This window comes from Strongylocentrotus purpuratus, unplaced genomic scaffold (genome assembly GCF_000002235.5).
Source record: "Strongylocentrotus purpuratus isolate Spur 01 unplaced genomic scaffold, Spur_5.0 spur5_scaffold_14, whole genome shotgun sequence".
NCBI lineage: Eukaryota > Metazoa > Echinodermata > Echinoidea > Camarodonta > Strongylocentrotidae > Strongylocentrotus > Strongylocentrotus purpuratus.
This window is the reverse complement of record NW_022145599.1, coordinates 27,984,954-28,005,249: the sequence shown is the minus strand read 5'-3', so window position 1 is coordinate 28,005,249 and position 20,296 is coordinate 27,984,954. Positions and strand designations below refer to the sequence as shown.

General features: G+C 38.2%; 1 protein-coding gene across 1 annotated transcript in view; it reads right to left on the bottom strand.

Annotated features, from left to right (window-relative positions):
* LOC105445353 overlaps nucleotides 1–20,296 on the bottom strand; it is a 124,405-nt gene that overhangs the window by 101,990 nt on the left and 2,119 nt on the right. The window contains exons 6-16 of the mRNA XM_030985189.1: nucleotides 19,073–19,188; nucleotides 18,331–18,398; nucleotides 17,226–17,368; nucleotides 15,729–15,909; nucleotides 14,596–14,852; nucleotides 13,610–13,857; nucleotides 4,670–4,925; nucleotides 3,748–4,086; nucleotides 2,889–2,999; nucleotides 2,150–2,269; nucleotides 1,336–1,695 (exon numbers count right to left, since the gene is read on the bottom strand). Of these exons, the coding sequence (XP_030841049.1) occupies nucleotides 1,336–1,695; nucleotides 2,150–2,269; nucleotides 2,889–2,999; nucleotides 3,748–4,086; nucleotides 4,670–4,925; nucleotides 13,610–13,857; nucleotides 14,596–14,852; nucleotides 15,729–15,909; nucleotides 17,226–17,368; nucleotides 18,331–18,398; nucleotides 19,073–19,188 (2,199 nt within the window). The remainder of the gene's footprint in view (nucleotides 1–1,335; nucleotides 1,696–2,149; nucleotides 2,270–2,888; nucleotides 3,000–3,747; nucleotides 4,087–4,669; nucleotides 4,926–13,609; nucleotides 13,858–14,595; nucleotides 14,853–15,728; nucleotides 15,910–17,225; nucleotides 17,369–18,330; nucleotides 18,399–19,072; nucleotides 19,189–20,296) is intronic.

Here is a 20,296-nt window from a genome sequence, read left to right as displayed (position 1 = left end):
CAAGCCCACACGAATTACCCCAAAATCTGCAACTCTTATCAACAATATCCTAACCAATGTACACGTTTCTCCTATTCAGTCTGGGATTTTCTAAAGTGATATTACAGATCATCTGCCCATATTTCAAATAACTAACTTATACTGTGAACAATCAACCCCACAAATCTCCTATTTTACAAAAGACACAAGATCTTTTAATTCTATGACGAAAGATCTATCCGTTATTTTGTGGGATGAAGTTTTAGCGTGTGAGGATATTGATAATGCTTATAGTAAATTCATCCACAGTTTGAAGAATGCATATGAAAATAATTGTATATCAAAAAGAAGAATTAATAAAAAATATCAAGTACGTAAGCCATTTTTGTATATATTATAATATTGTTTTTATGCTTGAGAAAAATTAATAAACTGAACTGAACTGAATCGGAAAAAAAAAAAGTATCAAAATAACATTAAACGATCATCACGTGGAATAAGTACACTCAATAAAGTGGTGAAGTGTAACGTCATCAAAAAAACTATTTTTAGAATTTCTCAATTTGAACTGCATTTTCCGAAAGAGCATCAAAATTAATGTCCAAATGTCTAAAATCATTGAATATATTAAGTATAAGCCGGATATGACCATCTGAATAAACAGATTTCCTATAGGAACTCAGTGTTATTTTGCTCTGGATCATAACATTACGAGTTCCTATAAGAACTCTTTTTTATTCAGATGGTCATATCTCAGCCAATATTGAACATATTCAATTGGTTTTAGACATTTGTACATTATTTTTTATGCTCTTTCGGAAAATGAAGTTCGAATTGAGAAATTCTAAAAATTAATTTTTATGACATCACAGCTTCGGTACTCTATTAGGTATGATATAAAAAGCACTCTGGTACCATATCAATCATTATCTGCAGACGCAGAATTTTTGAGAATGTATCACATTATTTTATCCATCATGTAAAATGCTCCACAAGCATAAAATATACAACTTAGACCGTCATATCCTGCACACAGGGAGTCTGCTTCTGTGTTTTATACAGATTTTGCATACTTTTGAAAGTTAAAATGACAACAGAGCCAACAATCATCAATTCATTACATGTGACCTTTTTAACAGTCTTGTCTTGTCTTGTTTGGTTCTATCCCCAAGCTAAAATACAATTTTCACGCGAGTTAAAAATTTGCTACTTTTCCATGAAAACGAGGACACTCCTAGCTAAACACGTATAATTGAATATGAACCTACAATAAAAAGACTTACGGTATGTGGGAAGATGAGTTTTAGTAGTCTCATAGTAGAAAATTATGTGAACAATTGTTTGAACAATTTTTACCTGACGTCCGACAACTAGACAGGCGAACCTGGTTGATCGCTATACCGGTATAAAAGGATTCACCCAAGATTGCTTCTAGCACCAGCCATCCGGATCCCTCGGGAGTGAGGTCCACCTGCCCAAACCTCCATTGCTCACTGCCCGTGTCAAGCTCACGCGACCATAGTTCTTGTTTCGTACGGGTATCCTGTGGAATAAAGCTGACCTTGAGTGCCCCCTCTGAAACGTCAATCCAATAAGAAAACGTAAAACACAGGGGCTCATCACTGCCGTCTCCCGACCGGATAAGTAGTGGGCTGATGAGACCTGCAGAGTTGACAGCTCCAGTTCTACATGTGGAAGCTTTTATGTAGGAATTGCCTGTAAACATTGCAAAAGAAAAGCAATGAAAGTGAAGTAATTATGCAAATTGATAGATACATATTTTGAAAGAAAGCAGTAGTTAATACGAAAAATTGAGCATCCTGTTCAACAGATTCTAAAACATAAATCCTCCTTATGAGGATGACTTATCAAAATGTTTTTACATGACTGGAACCCCCTGCAAAAAGGATATATATCATGTTTCCCATAATTAGGGGAATATAAAGGGGCCAGGAAGGAGACGGGTACGTTAAATGCAAAAGCCTCTTCATCTTCTATCTTCTTTCACAGTTTAAACTCTCTAGAAAATTCACATGCTACACGTAACGAACATTACAGGGTCATTCAGTGACATTAGTTTTTTTGTTCTTTAAAATATTATTCAGTCATTTATTAAGAAATGAAGGCCCTAGGGAAAGAAGTCTTAGTAGAAATTCAGTTCAAAACATACCATAATACAGATACCAATCACAATCATCCTGTGGTTCTTTGACCTGCTCCCATCCACAAAAGTCATCTTTGAAGTCGCAATACACGCCAGGTGAAACATCGATGTGACGTTCAGCAATTTCTAAATTGTGTCAAAAGAAACGTTCTATAATTAATCTAAATCAACTGTTAGTGATAAGATAGAAAAAGCACAAAATATAATTTTCAATGAAGGATGCACTAAATGAATGCACTAAAATGTGTATCTTTCTTAAAACAGTGTATTTATATATATACTCTTTACAATGATTAAAACATGCATTCATAGAGGGGGTTGGAAAACATAACTGGAGATGCAAAGGTCATTGGGTCGATCCCACCAACGGACTTTTTCCTCTTCTCTCCACCAAAGATTTAAGTGAGTAAGGATGCAAAATTAAGTGTTGTTTGCTTAATTAACACCATTAGCATGTGTAAAAATATTTTTAAAAAGTGGAGCTTGTGCATACATTGTGCGCGGATAAGCCTGAATCAATAATTGGCATAGTTATATATCCCTACAGCACTTTAGAGATATCATTGATGTATGAAGTGCTATACACGTAGAACACAGCTAGAGGAATTATGAAAATATTATTTACATTTTGTGTAATTTGATTAATTATCTATAGGTATAAAACATGGATACTTGATGGGGAAAAAAATATATTTGTTAACTCTAACTAAAAAGAGTATTTAACATATCAAGACAACAATCTTACCATTGCAAGGAGGGAGAGGTGATTGGTCCAGGCAGACACATGAGTAACCAGAGGCAATATCATTGCAAATATTTGAATCACCACACGTTTGGTTTGTACATGTTGATGCATCTACGAAACAAGGAAGAATTCAATGGTATAGGTACATGTAGGCTCATGTATAAACACCAAATGAAGACGTACTATTAATACTAGTATTCCCATGATACTGTTTAAGCTGTAAATTCTTACTTCATGAGGATAATGGTTACAATTACACCCATTAATTTAATAGTGGTCATAATGTATTATATTTAGAACGATACACCTTCATAAAAAAAAAGGATTATCATTATTAAAGTAAATATGCACGATAAGATATATCGTGTCATCGATGCTGCATTCTTTACACTGACCAATAATACCTTCTGGAAAATTAATGGAATAGGCCAATGCCTGTTTCACATGTGTCATCTCCTTGATATAGGACCATGTCAGTGACTGGCATAGTTGTTAGAGTCCAACATAAAAGTGATATTGAATAAAAAGGTAAAAAGAACAATGAACTGTGTAATCATTGCTATGAATGTAACACATGTAGTGCAAGCTAGCTTACAGTGCAGAAAACTTCCAGAGACTACTCCTGAGGCATTTAATGCTCTTATCCCATTAAACCTCATTTGTCTTCATCACATCACTTGCAATCTTTAGTTCATTATCGTGTTAGGCTGCATAGCCCATTTACGATTACTAATACACCAAACTAGAAGAAGATAAAGAATTACTGTCATATGCAGTAATGCAATTCACTGGTTTTTCACACAGGTAAAGATGCACTCAAAAGGAAGCCTTATGTCTATTAAACAAGGCAAAATCTAACCTTGAATAGATTTTGCTTCTATGGTTGCGCTGAAACCATGACCTTCAACAACTTGAACCGCCTCTGATTTATACTTGATCCAGACACTCTCTCTGCGGACATGGTAGAAATGAGCAAAGAATGTGTCTGAGTCTGCGATGATGGAAGACACATCACTAGAGTCCTTGCCAAAGCCCATGACCAGGTGATCAAATACTCTCTCGAGATCAAGGTATCTAATGAATATGTCCAGTGCATCACCGTCAGGTGTCGTTATATACCAAATCTTCTCAGGCGTATAGATTACATTGGCCACAATGTCCTGGGATTCCCCTAATGGAATTTGAACTGGTGGAGGACCTGAAATTTAAAATAGAAAAAAAATAGAATAGACTGAATGTTTATTACATTAGGAAATCTACCCAAACATAATGTGTTACAAGGGGAAATCTACTATGTACTAATGAGTGAATGAACATCCAATGTTTCTATTGTCAAGTGATGAATTGGCAAATAATAAGGCATACAATTAATATAGCCAGTTGCGCACCAATCCCCAATTAAAAATCTCCTGACAATCCATTCTTATAAAATAATAAATAATACCCCCGGTAGTGGGTTCTTGTATAGCGCTCATGTCAGTCAGATTTGACCCTCCTGGCGCTCCCGATTATTACCCTGGCTTTAGCACGGCTGCCATACGGCGCTCTAGCATTTCAAGAAATAAATTCCTACCAGGTACCCATTTACTTCACCTGGGTAGAGTGTGGCAAACGTAGATCAATGTCTTGCCAAAGAACATTAGTGCAGCGGCGGGACTCGAACCGCGGACCTTGTGATCGACAGTCCGGCGACGTATCCACTCGACCACAACATCTCTACACAAATCGAGGCATAAACAACACATCAACTCTTTTTTTTTATTACACAAGTTTAAAATTACCTTCTATCCCTTCCTCTTCCTCTTCTGGTCCTCCATTTTCAATGAAGTCCAGGTACTCAAAGACCCGGGTGTACACCCCTGGATAGTTTGGTCTCCCACAGCCATATCCAAAGCTTGTGATGCCCACCAAATACATACGACCTTCGTCGTCTTCACACTGGAGCGGTCCACCGGTATCCCCCTGTGAAATGAAGAGAATAAGAGGACAGTTACCCGTCAGTATATATAATACTGCTCTTCCTGTGCATGGGCACTGCTATTATTATCCCAGCATTGCCAGTTATCCATTTAATACATCTGGGTTGAGAGGGAAGTATGTGGGCAAAACACATTGTCCAAGATTTAGCAAGGATCGAACCCGGTACCTCTCATATGAGAGTTAAGAGTCTAATATACCACTGCTTCCACTAGTAAGGGTAAACAGACAAAAAAGGTCATCTGTTAGTGTTATCTTTTGCCCCTGCCCTATTTCCACTTGCTCATACACACACGCTACTTCAGTGTATGTATCGTGCATTGTTTATGCTCTAACAGAGAAATAGTTATCTGCCCGTGGATTTTGAGTCTATTTGTGTGTGCTTTTTTATTTTTATTGGTCTGCGGTTGTTTTTTAAAGTGCACACTTTAGTATCTTTATTCAATGTTCACGACTCAATCGGGAGTATGAAGAAAACAAAAATGCTATTAATCTACAAAATTATACTGCCTAGAAAGAATGTTATAAAATCTATGAAAGTTGATATTCTAAGACAATCCCAAATATTGAGATAATTACAACACTGGAAAGCTTTTAACCCCCAGAATAACACTAAATGATTTTATCCCAAATCAATTGGTAGCATTTTTGTGTGGTGTGTGTTCACGCTTGGATGAACAGGAGGCATTGTTTGCAACAGTGCAAAAATCGACTTGCACCAAAGTTGCTTATGTGATGCTTGAATAAAACGATTGGGATTTGGGTATTAATTCGGTCTTTGCAGATATCCAAATAACATCCCTAACAAAATTAATTATGCCACACATATCAAATATTGATTATCAAATATCAACAAACATTTATGCGTGTGTGTGCGAATTTGCTTCTGCAAAAAGCATATGCAATGCATTTCATTTGATACATTCAATTCACTCTCTCACTCTGCTAATCCTAATGTAATACATGCTGTAGGCATCCCTTTGGCGCAAGTCGATTCTTAAATTTGATATTATGCAAGCCAAAAATTGGTACGTAATGGTGACCAGCAGTAACGTAATGCGTTTCATTAAATCATTAGAGAAGAAGACGATTCGTTGTACCATTCTCGAAAATAATCCTCGTCTGAATTCAGTTCCCCCCTCCCTTTTACGTTTCTTTAACCCTTACTGTACTGTACTGTACCCCCTCGACATTTTCAGAGATCGCGCCGCAACCGCTTGGAATTTTGAATTGTCGTTTCATGACTTTTTTCCCTCAAGTCTTGCGCACATTTTGATACCATTTTCGTCAAAATCGGATATACCTGTAAGGTGTTACATAACAATTAGTATGCGCATGTCATCGAAAAAGTGATATAATTGCATATATTCATGTACAAGCAGAAATGTGAAGATATGAATTGATATCAAATTGCTTTTATATGTTTATCAGAGTAACTTGATGTATTCCAGAACAAAAGAATACATTAGAAATAAAACAATATAACAAGGAATAAAAAACAATAAAATACATAAGAAAATAAATAGTTGAAAATCGCATCAAATTTGCATAAATTATCATTATTAATTACATCAAATAACTATTTTGTGTTAGAAAAGAAGTTTCATATGAATAATGAGTTTCAACATTCAAAAAGTGGAGTCTGACAATTTTTGTAATGATTCTAGTTCCCTAAATATAGTTCCAGATTTGATATTCATGAATGCGTAATTTGCGTATTCATAATTTATGCAAATTAACCTATGCATTTTCAAATTTCATAAAAATAATGAAACCTCATGAATTTGAGATGATGGAAACATTTATTCAAAACATTTTCAAGATTCTTCACAAGTCTACGGACAAATATGTAGAGTTTTCTGTAAAATGCATAAAATTAGCATTTTACATAATTAATTAGGCCATAACGACAAAAATTTGCATATATTAGGAAAAAACTAAGTATACAATCTTGTTCCTTACGTAAATATCTACAAATATGCAAATTTTCGTGTTCATCGGACATTCAACGGCAGAGATCATAGGGGGGGGGGCCTCCCAGGCCCCCCCCCCCCCCCCCCCCCCGTCAGAGGGTGCTCAAAATAGCCCAGTACAGTAAGGGTTAAATCATTAGAGAAAGACGATTCGTTGTACCGTTCCTCAAAAATAATCCTCGTCTGAATTCGATTCCCCCCCCCCTCCCGCGCGGAAGCTTTTTTTTTACGTTTTATTAAATCATTAGAGAAAGAAGATGATTCTTTGTACCGTTTTCTACTATTAATCCTTGTCAAGTTCAGTCCCCCCCCCCCCCCCCCCACCTGCGCAAAGCGCGGAAGCTTTTACGATCCATTAAATCATTAGAGAAAGAAGACGATTCGTTGTACAGTTCTCAACTCTTAATCCTCGTCTGGATTCAGGTTCCCCCTCCCTTTTAGGTTTCATTAAATCATTGGAGAAAGAAGACGATTCGTTGTACCGTTCTCGAAAATAATCCTCGTCTGAATTCAGTTCCCCCTCCCTTTTATGTTTCTTTAAATCATTAGAGAAAGAAGACGATTCGTTGAACCATTCTCGAAAATAATCCTCGTCTGAATTCAGTTCCCCCCCTCCCGCGTGGAAGCTTTTACGTTTTATTAAATCATTAAAGAAAGAAGACAACTCGTACCGTTCTTGACTCTTAATCCTTGTCTGAATTTCATAGATGTTCTTTGTCTGCTCCTTTTTCTTCCTACGTCCTTTCCCTTTTCTCTCTTCCCTTTTATTTATTTTTTTGCCAGTGAATTTTTTGGGGACCGCCCCCACCCGCCCCCTGGCTTCGCGCCTGCGGTCAGATAAACACATTTTGATACCTTGTCCGACCCCGGAAGGCAATAAATTACGGTCAGATAAGCATTCAGGGGCCCACCTTAGGGCCTCTGATGGGGTCGAGGCCGTGGAGCCCCGGAAGCTCAGGGGTTTTAGGCGTTTAATTAAGGTCAGATTAGCATTTTTTGGATACCTTATTAATTTAATTGTGACACTGGCAAGACACTATTTGACGTGGGGTCCAGGGGCGGAGCTCCCCAAAATCAGGGGTTTTAGGCATTAAATTACTGTCAGATGAGCATCTAAGGGCCCACCGTAGGGCCCTAGGTGGAATCCAGGGGGCAGAGCCCCTGGATGCTAAGGGGTTTTAGGCATTTAATCACGGTCAGTCAGATGAGCATATTTTGATGCCTCATTATTTGTTGACACTGGCAGTTAACTATTCTTTCTTGCTTGCTCTCTTTCTTTTTTATTTCTCTTTAATACTTTTTTTTTTAAAGTGAAGGGGTGGGGGGTGATCCCGAGGCTCCCGATCCCCGCCGTTCATCGGGCCCTGAGATTTTATAGGAATTTTAAGAATCATATTTCTGGCTGTAAGTTTAGAATTTGTCATTTTCCAACAAACGCATACAAAAGTATCATTTACTAAAAAGTGAGGAAAAATTTCGGAAATTATGTCATTTCAGCATTGGATCTATTTGTAATCCACATATGAACAAATTTTGGGCATCTGCTCACGCGGTCTCGCTCCGCGGTCTACAACACGTGAAATTGTCTTTGAAAACGCGCCAAGTATGCAAAGAAATGCTCCTACAAGGAAAACAAACTTTGAATTCACACCATCTCGGGTGGAAATCACATATTCAAATACTGTTCTTTCCACTGATACCAATTTCGAACTGATTAGTAGACTGGAAAATAGGGCCTTTTCGTCTTCAATAATGGACAACAATCATTCAATTTGTGATTTCTCTATGGAGGTCACAGGAAAATTTGGCTTATTCACTGGGGTTGTGTACTTCAACGAGATAATGCTCGTAACTGCGACTTGTTATTGGGCCATCTTGGGCGCCAAAACAGAGGATATGTAATCCCCTACCGTCTGATGTAACACATAATTTGATTGGTTGTCGAGAAAGTAGGGCCAATTTCAATCCAATAAAAAATAGCTTTTACAAACTTACACATCGACCTCTATAATATATGCAAGCTAGTGCGTAAGCGAAGTTTTTACACAGCGGACAATGAGGCTTACACACCGTGCTCGCAGCCGTGCCTATTTCTACCACCAGATTTGACTCGGCTCCGGCGATGGAAAAGACACATTTTACGTTGATTTCAGCAATTTAATGAAGGGAATTTAGATATTATGGACGATCTTTTACAAAACAGGTGTGTAGGGATTAGATTATATCTCTCACGAGACATTGGACTCTTTAATTTTCCTGAAATTTAGCAAATTAATGGCACTCAGAACTCACTGCATGAGCAGATATAAATATTCATGGTTGATCTGCTAGAGAAGGAATCGCGTATTCATATTGCAGGGTGATCCTGCCCATCTTAGACGGAGGGATGACAATGGACTTATGCATTGTGATGTGCATCTGTATCTACTAGTAGACATACATATATATTTTCCTGATTTGTTTTCCTTTTTTGGGAGAAGAGGGGAGAGAGAAACAGAAAGAAGGAGAGGGAGAGTGTTGACAAGTCACGCACGCACAGCGGTGTTGACATTCACACTCTCACCAGTTTTATACGATAAACCCCTATTTCATAAAAATCGACGAGTCCGGTACCTTGGTGTTACGCTCTAGTGCACTCGAATGTTCGTCGTCTGTGTGGGAGGTACACAAAATGACTCATTGATCTTTTGGCCAAATGTGGGTCAAATTTGTTCATATGTCCCTGGTAGTTTTGTGTGTTGTCAGGGTGCTACAAGAATTTTTTTCACCACTTGCCCTGTCGGGCAAGTGGGTTTTCAATTTACTTGCCCAAACAATATTTCCACTTGCCCAAAACTTTAAAGCGAAAAAGGACTCGAGGTTAAAGCATTTATTATCTCGTAATGATAAGTTAGTGTTTTAGATAGCAAATTAATGCACATACATGTACAGTGTAACTGTACTGAATAATAACCTAATATGTCAAAGAAAATGGTCAACAAAGGATGGTTGAAGGTTTAAAAAATGCATTTTATTGATTCTCCATAAATAATCAGATTCACATGAATCTCGGCAAGGTAGAATGGTTCAAGCAGGTTTAAGTTTTTAATATTCAGTCATGTAAAAAAGCATAATGACCCTGTTGTAAAAAATATGATACAAACATGTCATTAATGGTAGCCACATGTACCATGGTGCAACATCACATGTGTGTCTGTGCAAGCCGCTGTCATTTGGAAACGTAGGCTAATTTTCAGCTGTTAATAATTTGGGTCAACTCTTCCATCAAGAAACGTCATGTAAATAATGGGTAATCAACTATTTTAAATAAAGTACAGACATTTTTATTTCATCATTCACTGCTATAAATATCATGCCAAAATTTGTAAATTCTTACTAAATAATAATATTGAAGATATTTTACGATAAATCTCGGATAAGTATGCGAAAACTAGACTAAACAACGTCGCTAAAACCATGAAAACAAAACAACAACGGCTTATATTCTGGGGGTCTCGATACTATTATCAAAATGACTCGCTCGGTCGGATCTTGAGACCGCAGTAATAAATTGAAAACGAGACAAAAACATTCATCTGATTTATATGAGCAGCGAGTTTTAAATAATATGTTCACAATCATTAACAGTCATTATGAATAAATATCAAACATTTGACTTTTTGTACTTACTAGAAAATCCCTGTTGTTTATTCCATTCCGATTCGCACGTGTTCATTTCCCTAGAATAATGACGTCATATTTGGCGTGATTCAACCAATCGGCAATCAGAGAATAGCAAAGGCCTGTCGGTGCGGCCTGCAGAGCTAGAGAGAGAGAGCGCGAATAAGCTCGCAGCTGGTACGATCGCGCTAGCTGTCTCTAGCTAGCTCACGGCCGGCCGTGCGTGGAGGCGGAGCGGCATTCATGGCTTGAAGTGTCACTGTTGCATGCGCGCTGAGCTAGCTGAGCTGGCTAGCTGTCTGTGAAGTTTTTTCGAAATCGGAACGATCGCTTTTTTGCTTCTGGATTTTGACGACGGGTAAGAAGTTGACGGGTGAATGGTAGAGTTCTTGGACACTACGAAATTACTGTAAAAGTATCACTTGCCCGAATCGGGCAAGTGATAATTTGATTTACTTGCCCGACGGCTCAATTTGGTTGCCCCGGGACGTCGGGCAAGCGGGTTTGTCGCGCCCTGGTTGTGAAAATATATTTTTGTCTATTTTTTTCCTATTTTTTCCCTATTTTCTGGAAATTCAGATTATTTTTTCCTATTTTCTAGTACAAACTTTTTTTCCCCTATTTTTTTCACCTATATTTTTTTTTTGGCCTATTTTTTTCCTATTTTCAAGCACAAACTATTTTTTCCCTATTTTTATCACCTTCAACTTTTGTGGACTATTTTTTCCTATTTTCGAGTACCAAACTATTTTTTCCCTATTTTTTCACCTTCATCTTTTTCAGACTAAAAAATTTAAAAAAAATATATTTTCGGGACTATTTTCTACCTACTTTCCCCCTATTTTTTTCCTATTTTTTTACGACTGGGGGTGTTATGGAATTAGAAATAAACCACGTTTGAATTTATTTCCCCCAAGCCCCCCCCCCCCCCTTTCAGTACGCCAGTATCTCCTCTTTTCCTTTTTTCTTTCCCTTTCCTTCCTTCTCTCTTATTTTTTTAATTGGGGGGGGGGAGGGGGGCAACAGCCTAGGAGGCAAGGCCCTTTCACCTCCCCCCCCCCCCCCCGATCTCCTTTTCCTGCTTTTCTTTTCTTCTTCCTCTTCTTTCTTTCCCTTCTCTCCTCTTTCCCTTTCTCTTCTTTTCCTTTCTTCTCTCTTTTTTTTTTGCGGGGAGGGGGGGGGGGGGGGGGGGAGGGGGCCAAGGTCCGCTCGCCCCCCCCCCCCCCCCCCCCCGGATCCGCTCCTGCCCGCGACAGCCAACTCCGCATACAGCATCAGATGACAGTAGGGACTGCGATATAAAAATGCGCCGCACAAGCCCGGGCGCTGCACGCAGTTTCCACTTCTCGGCTCGTGAGTACTGCAAGCGCATGATTTGAAGTTGGTCAATCATCCGCACACTTCATATTATAATCAATCTTTCTTCAACCGCTGAATAAGTATTCAAATATATAAAATCCCATAGATGTCGAGTTATGAATTTAATTCTTCGTATTAGGGAATAAATATGACTTGTACTTACGGGATTTCTACGAATAACCATTTCAAGCGCTAAAGTTGGGTTCGAGCATTGGCAGATGATCTGATGACAGACGACGTCGAAGCAAAATAGAGCTTATGCGCATGCGCGAATTCGTCGTTATTTAGTTTTAGATGAAACGAATTTCACTCGTCATTGTTATAGATGTCAAATCTGTTATTTCCGTCAGTCAAAATTTTATGAAACGGGTCCCAGGTGCATAAAATAGGCACATGATGGTAATGTTGGGGAATAATTTGCCAAAACTCATATGAAGAACACTATTTATGCTGATGAGGATATACCGGGTAAATAAAAAATATTATCAAATATCATAGATCTATTAGTACAATAGAAAGATAGAATAGAAAGGTCAAAAGTTGTAAAAGCAATGCAGATACATCTGTATATGCCAATTGACACAATCTCTAACATGATGCACTGTATATAAGAAACTACAACAATATATGTCAACGGATCAGCACATATATCATTCAGACAGATATAATTCATGACCATAATGGTCGATCGTGCTGTTTGAGGCTTAATTATTATTCAGATGATATAGGCTATTCATAATATTTCGTTGATATTTTTGTACCTGTACCCCCTGGACATCCACCCCCGGATAACCACCCCTAGGATATAACCACCCTCTACTATACCAGCCCCTTGGACAACCACACCTCAGGGACAAATAGGGCAACCATGCACCGGCCTCTAGGCCGAACCCGCCCCCCCCCCCCCCCCCCCACTCAGAGGTCGGAATGACCGCATGCGTGTTGCCAAAATGTCCGGTAAAGGGGTACTTTTCGTGCGACAAAGTCCGGCCCGAGAATTGTAAAAAAAGGGGTGTATTTGACTTTTCACCCGGAGATTTCTTTAAAAAGGGGGTGTTTTTCTTTTTTCTCTCATCTCTTTGGACTCCTGAGAAATTATTCCGAATTTAGGGGGGTATATTGAAAAAATTTCCTGATTTAGAGGGTCTCCAAGGCAGGAAAAGCCCGCGAAAAGCCCGCGAAAGGGGGGTTCGGAAATGTTGGCAGTCCTCAGATAGGGGGTGCTTTCAAAAAGAGGGTACGAGCATATGCGTTCCCTAAATAACACTGAGTGGGGGGGGGGGACCGGGCGCCCGGACAACTACCCCCGGACAACTACCCCCTCGGACAACTACCCCGGACAACTACCCCCCCCCCCCGACAACTACCCCCTAGATTAGTTGTCCGGGGGTAGTTGTCCTAGAGGATGGTTGTCGTAGGGGGTACTTGTCTGGGGGAAGTTGTCCGGGGATAGTTGTCCTAGAGGGTAGTTATCCTAGGGGTGGTTGTCCAGGGGGTAGGTGTCCTATAATTACCCTTTTTGAAATCACGTATGATACTGTGTAACAAATCGTTCTTTGTATTTTTTTCGTATAGGGTTGTAACTTTTAATATCCTACTAGCTGCTTTTGTATATTTTTTGTATACTGATAATATTATCGTCAACAAGCATTAATATATTGTATATTTGATTTGATTTGATTTATTGATTAATTGATTCTTTGTCAACTGTTTCATCCTGTGCTGCTGGTAATCTTTTATACATTAATAAAATAAAGTAAATAACATAAGATTCAGGAGTGCTATAGAGCTGGTAAAAGTGGGGGAGATCCCCGAGATCACGAGGCCCATGCAATTCAATTTGTCGTTTATCTCTACCTGACAAGTATCCATATCTCCTGATTGGTGACCTGCGCAGATCATGCCGGATGTGATTTCTCGATCATGGTAAAAGCGTGCACACTCCTCCTGGCTGAAGATTCGTACTGTGGCCTCTTGCATGGTGTCTGACACGTGCCCTCCTACGAGTCGATCATAGACAAAAATATAACTGTTTAAATCAATGTCTCCTTTGCTTTGGATGTGCAAAAGATATTGTCTGTCTCTTTTTTCGGGGTGGGGGATTTTAGTCAAGCTGACGATACACTGAACAATACGTTGTTTGCTCAGTTCTACATAGCGGTATAATCATTAGTGTGGCCAGGTGATTTGTCACAGTTTCGATCGCTATATAAATAGGCCTACTTTGGGTGTTTGAGGATTTAGGTATTCATATATAGTGTAACAAATTATATCCTAGATAAAGGTCATTCTAATGGTTGAATTGTCACTTGTGCACGTGTTTATATTCTAGAATACTGTAAAATTATAATCTTAAAGTGTCGAAGAGAATTGTGACCTCCAAATCTCTTCCATTTTTAAAGTAGATCTTAAGTAGATATGTGCTATTTGCTCATTGAGCGACCTTCAGCAACTATTCAAAAGCACCAGCTGCTCGGGCACAATGTCAGTTGACGACAATGATGGTGGTAAATAATGATGTTAACATTCTGTACTCATTTTGTATAGCGTTAACAGAGATCTAGCATATGTTTTTAGTTTTGTTGTTGTTGCTTAATTTAACTGCCAAGATTCCGTTGTACAATCAATGCATGTAATCTTCAAGATATCGAAGATATCACAATGAGTGAAAAAGATCACTCGAGATTATGAGCAACATAAATATTACAAAAAATATTACAAAAATGAATATACCTCACCTTCTTCAGTTAATCCCCAACCAGAGACATAACACCTTGTGTAGGTAGAAGGATCTTCTTGTGGAGACAAGCATATCGGTCTTGTGTAATCGTTATTAAATTCGAGGGGTTTATCAAACACAATCAGTGCAATATCGTTATCTATTAGCTGGCTGTCGTAGTTTGGATGGGAAATGGACTGCACTCCAATTTCCAAATGATACGGTGAAGGCCTTGACAGTTTCAGGTCACCAAGCACAGCAGTTTCAAAGATATCCCTGAAAAAGTTTGAAAGAAACAAATATATTCAATTCCGCTCTAAATATATGTAATATATTCTTACCATTGTTAATTATCCTTCGTACGCATAAACATAAAAACATACCATGGCGTACAATGCAGACGAAAACCTTAGTTTTTCTTTGCTGGCAAATCACGGAGGTATATACGCGCTAGTTGTCACAATCATTTTAACCTTTACGTAGGTCTTACCAAAAGATATTAATATTGTGGCAGGGATTTGAACCCTATAACACGTGGTTCATAGTCCCATATTCACTAGACCCCGACAACCTCTACAAATTATGCATGTAATTATAGATGGATCAAACAGAAGACCTTATGATTCATAAGCTTTTTCGCTTTGTTCATTAATTAAGCTGCCTGAGGACAGCGAGTGAAGCAAGGCCTGAACTGAACACAAATGTTAATACAATGCGTTGAATGTAAATCTTGTCTGCTGAAATCCACAAGGACATTAACTTGCATCATTTTCCACAGAATTAAATTGAATGCCCTTCCTACTCTCACTAGACAATTTTTGTTCAGAACGTAACAATTATTGTTCACTGGAGTTATACCAACTGCCTGCAATAACTTTGTATCACACAATCATGTTCCGCTATAACTCCTTTTTTTCTAACAAAAAATAGTTTCGGTGCTCATCTTGCCTTGCCTCTAAACAGTTCGAGGCATTGGATTATATCACTGTCAACAAAGCAGAGTCAACTGTTCTTACCAGCAGTGGGCTGAGGTAACATCTAATGTACATCTACTGTTCTGTTTAATAACAACCAAAAAGTTCGAGGTAATAGGATATTACTGTAAACAAAACAAATTCAACAAGCAAAGTCAACCAAGCAAACTATTCTTACACGCAATGGGCTGCGGTAACAGCTACTGTTCTGTTGACGACCACGGCTGCACATCGATGAACATTGTTGCTGTCTCGAAGAGAAACCATCCAAGGCCAGTCTCCCAGCTGGGTCAATGATCCACCGATGATTCTTGAACTCGTTGTTGGACTTGCCGGCCGGTAACCACATTCAACATTTTCTTAATTATGGGAAATGCAAAACAAATTATCCATGTTTAATTCTGGCATATATATATATGAGAAAAACATTTATCTAATCATCTTAGCCATAATTCAGGCACATAATGAGAAAACATGTTTCTGGCATTAATCTTCTGCAAAAAAAAATTATTGTAGAATTGCAGAAATCCTCACTGTGGCCTTTTAACCATTGTAAAGCATTTCCCGAATCATCTTGAGGTCAACGGATGCCTACGCGTTCATTCAATAAACCTACTAGTAATTAGTCTATGGTTTATGATGCATGTGTCACACAAGTGAACGGCCTTTAAACATTATGCGGCAATCCCCGCAGTTAATTGCTCAGCGGTCAATCAATTTCTACACTAGCAAAATTCCTAGGTTTAATTAACCCAGGACCCAAAACTATAGCTGACTATAACCCTTTACTAAAAAAACTGAGAACCCTAACCCTAACCTTGTATCTTCGACAAAGAAACCCCATAGAATGCCCGTATACTCCATAACTCCATATAAACAAGTAAATAGCCCGTACAAGCATTTTTTAAGTGGGGGTTCTTAGGGTTGCAACTTTGAGCCAGAGGTGAGAGTGAGACATTGCGAAGGAGCGACCAAGCCCGAGGAATATTTAGTGGCGAATAAGAGTGGGGGGGGGGGGGGGAGGGACGGAGGTTGTGAGTAAAAAAAAAAATAATTGCTCAACGGCAAAAAATCAACACCCCCCCCCCCCCCACACACACACACACACTTAAGCAAAAAATGAAGAAGAAGAACAAATCCTTTTTTTAAAGGGGGCGGGGGTTCGCGTGAACCCCCCGAACCCCTATAGTTTGTACGGGCCTGCAGGAAAGGAACTCAGCAATCTTGTGATTTTGAAGAGGTCCATAGAGAATTGCAATTTTTGGTTTTGGTAGTGAGATTAAAGTCAGATAGCTATGATGTAATTTCAATTTCAAAATGAGTGTTTCAAAAACAGGTATAGAACAAAATCGCAAAGACGTCCGAAAAATCAACCTTTAGCAATGTCAATAGCCATGTCCAGGCATATCTATTGAAATGTACCAACATGGTAATAATATACCTGTAAAGCGCTTAGGCACATCGTTGGATCGATGTATTGAGCGCTTATAAACACGGAATATTATTAAATTAAAATTAAATTGACATATGATGTCATCCGACATCCGAACATGATGTTAATATCCAATATGGTGTTGATATTGTCCTTGAATCGATTGGTTGGTTGGGAGTCTTTACGACTGTGTTATGTATATCTTCATGAAATTATTGTCAATGGCAAAATCAATTAACATACCTAACGAAACACTGAATACAGCCATAGCTATGAATACATCGTTCGTGTCGATACCAGAGCGAAGTAGAGCCACAATGGAACCAGGTGATACAACGACAGTTGGGTCAAACAGAAGATCAACAAACGCAATCAGACTGCCTACGCTGTGAAGTGAATAAAGAAACAGATGTTTGCTACATGTATTTCACTAACTCCTTTATACTTTAACGTACCATAAAATAAACTTTCCTCTTTTTTTAATGTAATATAATATAGACACATTGCATAAAACGCAACAACATAAAATGAATATAAAGAGAACACCAATAGTTTCATGATATATGACACTTTTGTATTTACGAAGCATATTATAAGTGTATTAGATAATTTGATTTATAGGTGTCTGCGTCATCTAGAGCTACACATTGTATCTATCTCCTGTAATTACAAACCAATCTCAAGGTACAGGTATCTGTTCTTTCTAACTTTTAAAATATAAAGACTCATCCACATAATTTGGATGAGTTTGGTTGAAAAGACATGCCATTATCATTCTCTGATAAAGATTGATTCAGTTATATTTTGTTTATTGCATGACGGTGGTCATTTCCAGTTGCTTCACATACCAATTCAGAAAGGAAAATATGGCCAAGAGAAGAATTTTTCGCTTAAAAAAATAATTGCATCCATTTGGGTTTGGTTCCAGAAAATGTTACATCCATAACATTCATGAGACAGACTAGTTACAGAGCACAATGACATGGAATATGAAATATTGCGCACTATTCCAACTTCGGTTGCCATAACATGGAAGATGCTTAGGTATACTGTACACTGAATTTGTGGGGTCATCAAAATATCAGTCAGCTTAATGGATGTACTTAAACCAAAAAATTGAGTCCCTGATATCAATGGTTGTTCTGCTGAGACTACGCCTGGCTCCCTTGACCATCTCTATACAGAATGTTGACAAATGTCAGTTTTATAAAAGAATTCCTACACCAGACATTTATTTCTGTTTAGGTTGGAGAATGTTTTGGAACCAAAAGTATGCATGCAATCATGTCGTTTTCTATACCATAACCGATAAATGAATAGAAAATGTCAATTTAAGTAAGAATGATACCTTAACGTATTCACATTTGCTCCAACAAATCCGTGGGATGTCCCTTCTCCTGCTAAAACGGAATTCATCTAAACAAAACAAAAAAGAATTGAAGCATCAATCAGCATTACATTCACACACATTGTGGCCATCCAGGTAAAACTTAGGCTTGGCAAGCATTCAAAATATGAGACAAAGGGAAATTGTGAATGTTTTTTTTAGGGGGTGCAATCGCCAAACCATATTTGTACATGATTGTATGATTACATATTCAAATTGCAGGTATTATGATGGTTTTGTGAAAACGTATCCCAGATACAGATGACCTAGGCACTGTTTCATAAAATTGAATACCAGTACCAGGTGTCAAAGTTAAGTGAAAATTTGCTCAGAGTCAATCGGATGCACTTCTTTCAGTAGTTTATAACAGTTACTGTAACTTGTTGTTGATATTTGATAGTGATACCAAGCTTTATGGAACAGCGCCCTGGTTTTGAGTTTAATTCTTAAATAGTGGCCTGGTATTCTTTGTTCAGACATCTGTAAATTGTCACTTCTACAGAGGTGTGCTAAATTGACAGTCTGATAAAAATGTAATCCTTACATCTTATACTTGGCAGCTTCCTAAAGCCTACAATGTTAAAATAAGCCCCTTAAAATTCCTTGCGACTGATATATATAATTGTATACTAATTATGCCGTTTGCGCGCTTTCATTTTAAAACTATCGATTTGAGAACATCTCTGGATAAGATGTGACTTACAGCTGTTGTAATGTTTGTTTTCATTTCCATATTTTCTGGGGTGCCTTCTTGAATGAACTCAGGACCGTATTTTCCATGCATCTTTACTATAACAGCGATGGTTTGGGCATCTAAAGCTAGAAAGAAAACCAAACGAAAAATTAGAAGTATATTGCACAAGACCAAAACATTTTAATAAAAGACCAGTTACTAAGTTTAAATACTCATCATGTCATGATCAAATGAATTTCGAAGGTGAGGGAAAGGGTCCTCTCGTTTTTTCTCGTCTTTCCCCCTTCCCCTTTTCCCCTTTTTTCTCTTTGCAATTAGAAAGCAGGTGAGCCATTTGCTCACTCCCCACCTACCCCATTCAACAAGGATAAATCCCTATGACAATCATTTGCGAATCATGTACTAAATTGGCACATTGCAACAAAAGCCCCCTCCCCAACCCCTGATACAATGAAAACAATTTACAGGGGGGGGGGGGTCAACAGCAGCATGCTTCGATCTTCTTGTTTTTGTTTTTCTTCTTCTTCTTCATCTTCGTTTTGTCCGATCTCCTCCTTCTCCTTCTCCCTCTTCTTCTTGTCACCCCCTCCTCATTTCAGGTAGTGCATTTACGAAACCATCAAGAGTGCAAGATCAACAACATCTCAATGCTGTTACTTGTCCGCTAGGTGTTTCACAAAGTTCTCTTTGCCAAGACCAGCGACAACTTCTGTGACAAGTCTCTGGTCGCAACATTAAATCTGTCATATCTTTTTATAACGCCATCACAAGTGAACTATCGCAGTTCCTATGGTAAATTTATGGACAATCTTATTCTAAATCCCTAAGCTCTCATTATAATGAACAATTCTTATCGATGTTACGGTAAAAAGAAATATACATGCACATATGTTTTAATGCCTTAACGATTAAATGAGGTTAACATAATTTGTCAGCACATTTGCCTTCCGTAGAAACGACACTGAAGATGGGACAGTCTGCATGTTACTGATTTCAGACAAATGAGAATGACATTCTATCATAATTTATACATTTTTCACTACGTATTTTTTCTTCTAATTTCAAGCATAGCCTTGAAACAATTCCTTTTAAATTTTTGTTTTAAAATATTAACGTTTAAACCTTGATAGATACAATTTCCATTAAATATTTCTTAACGTAAATAGAAACAGGCCCCTTCTTTAAATTGGATATGAATTATGGTATCCTAAATTTCAAATCACTCGCCGCGTA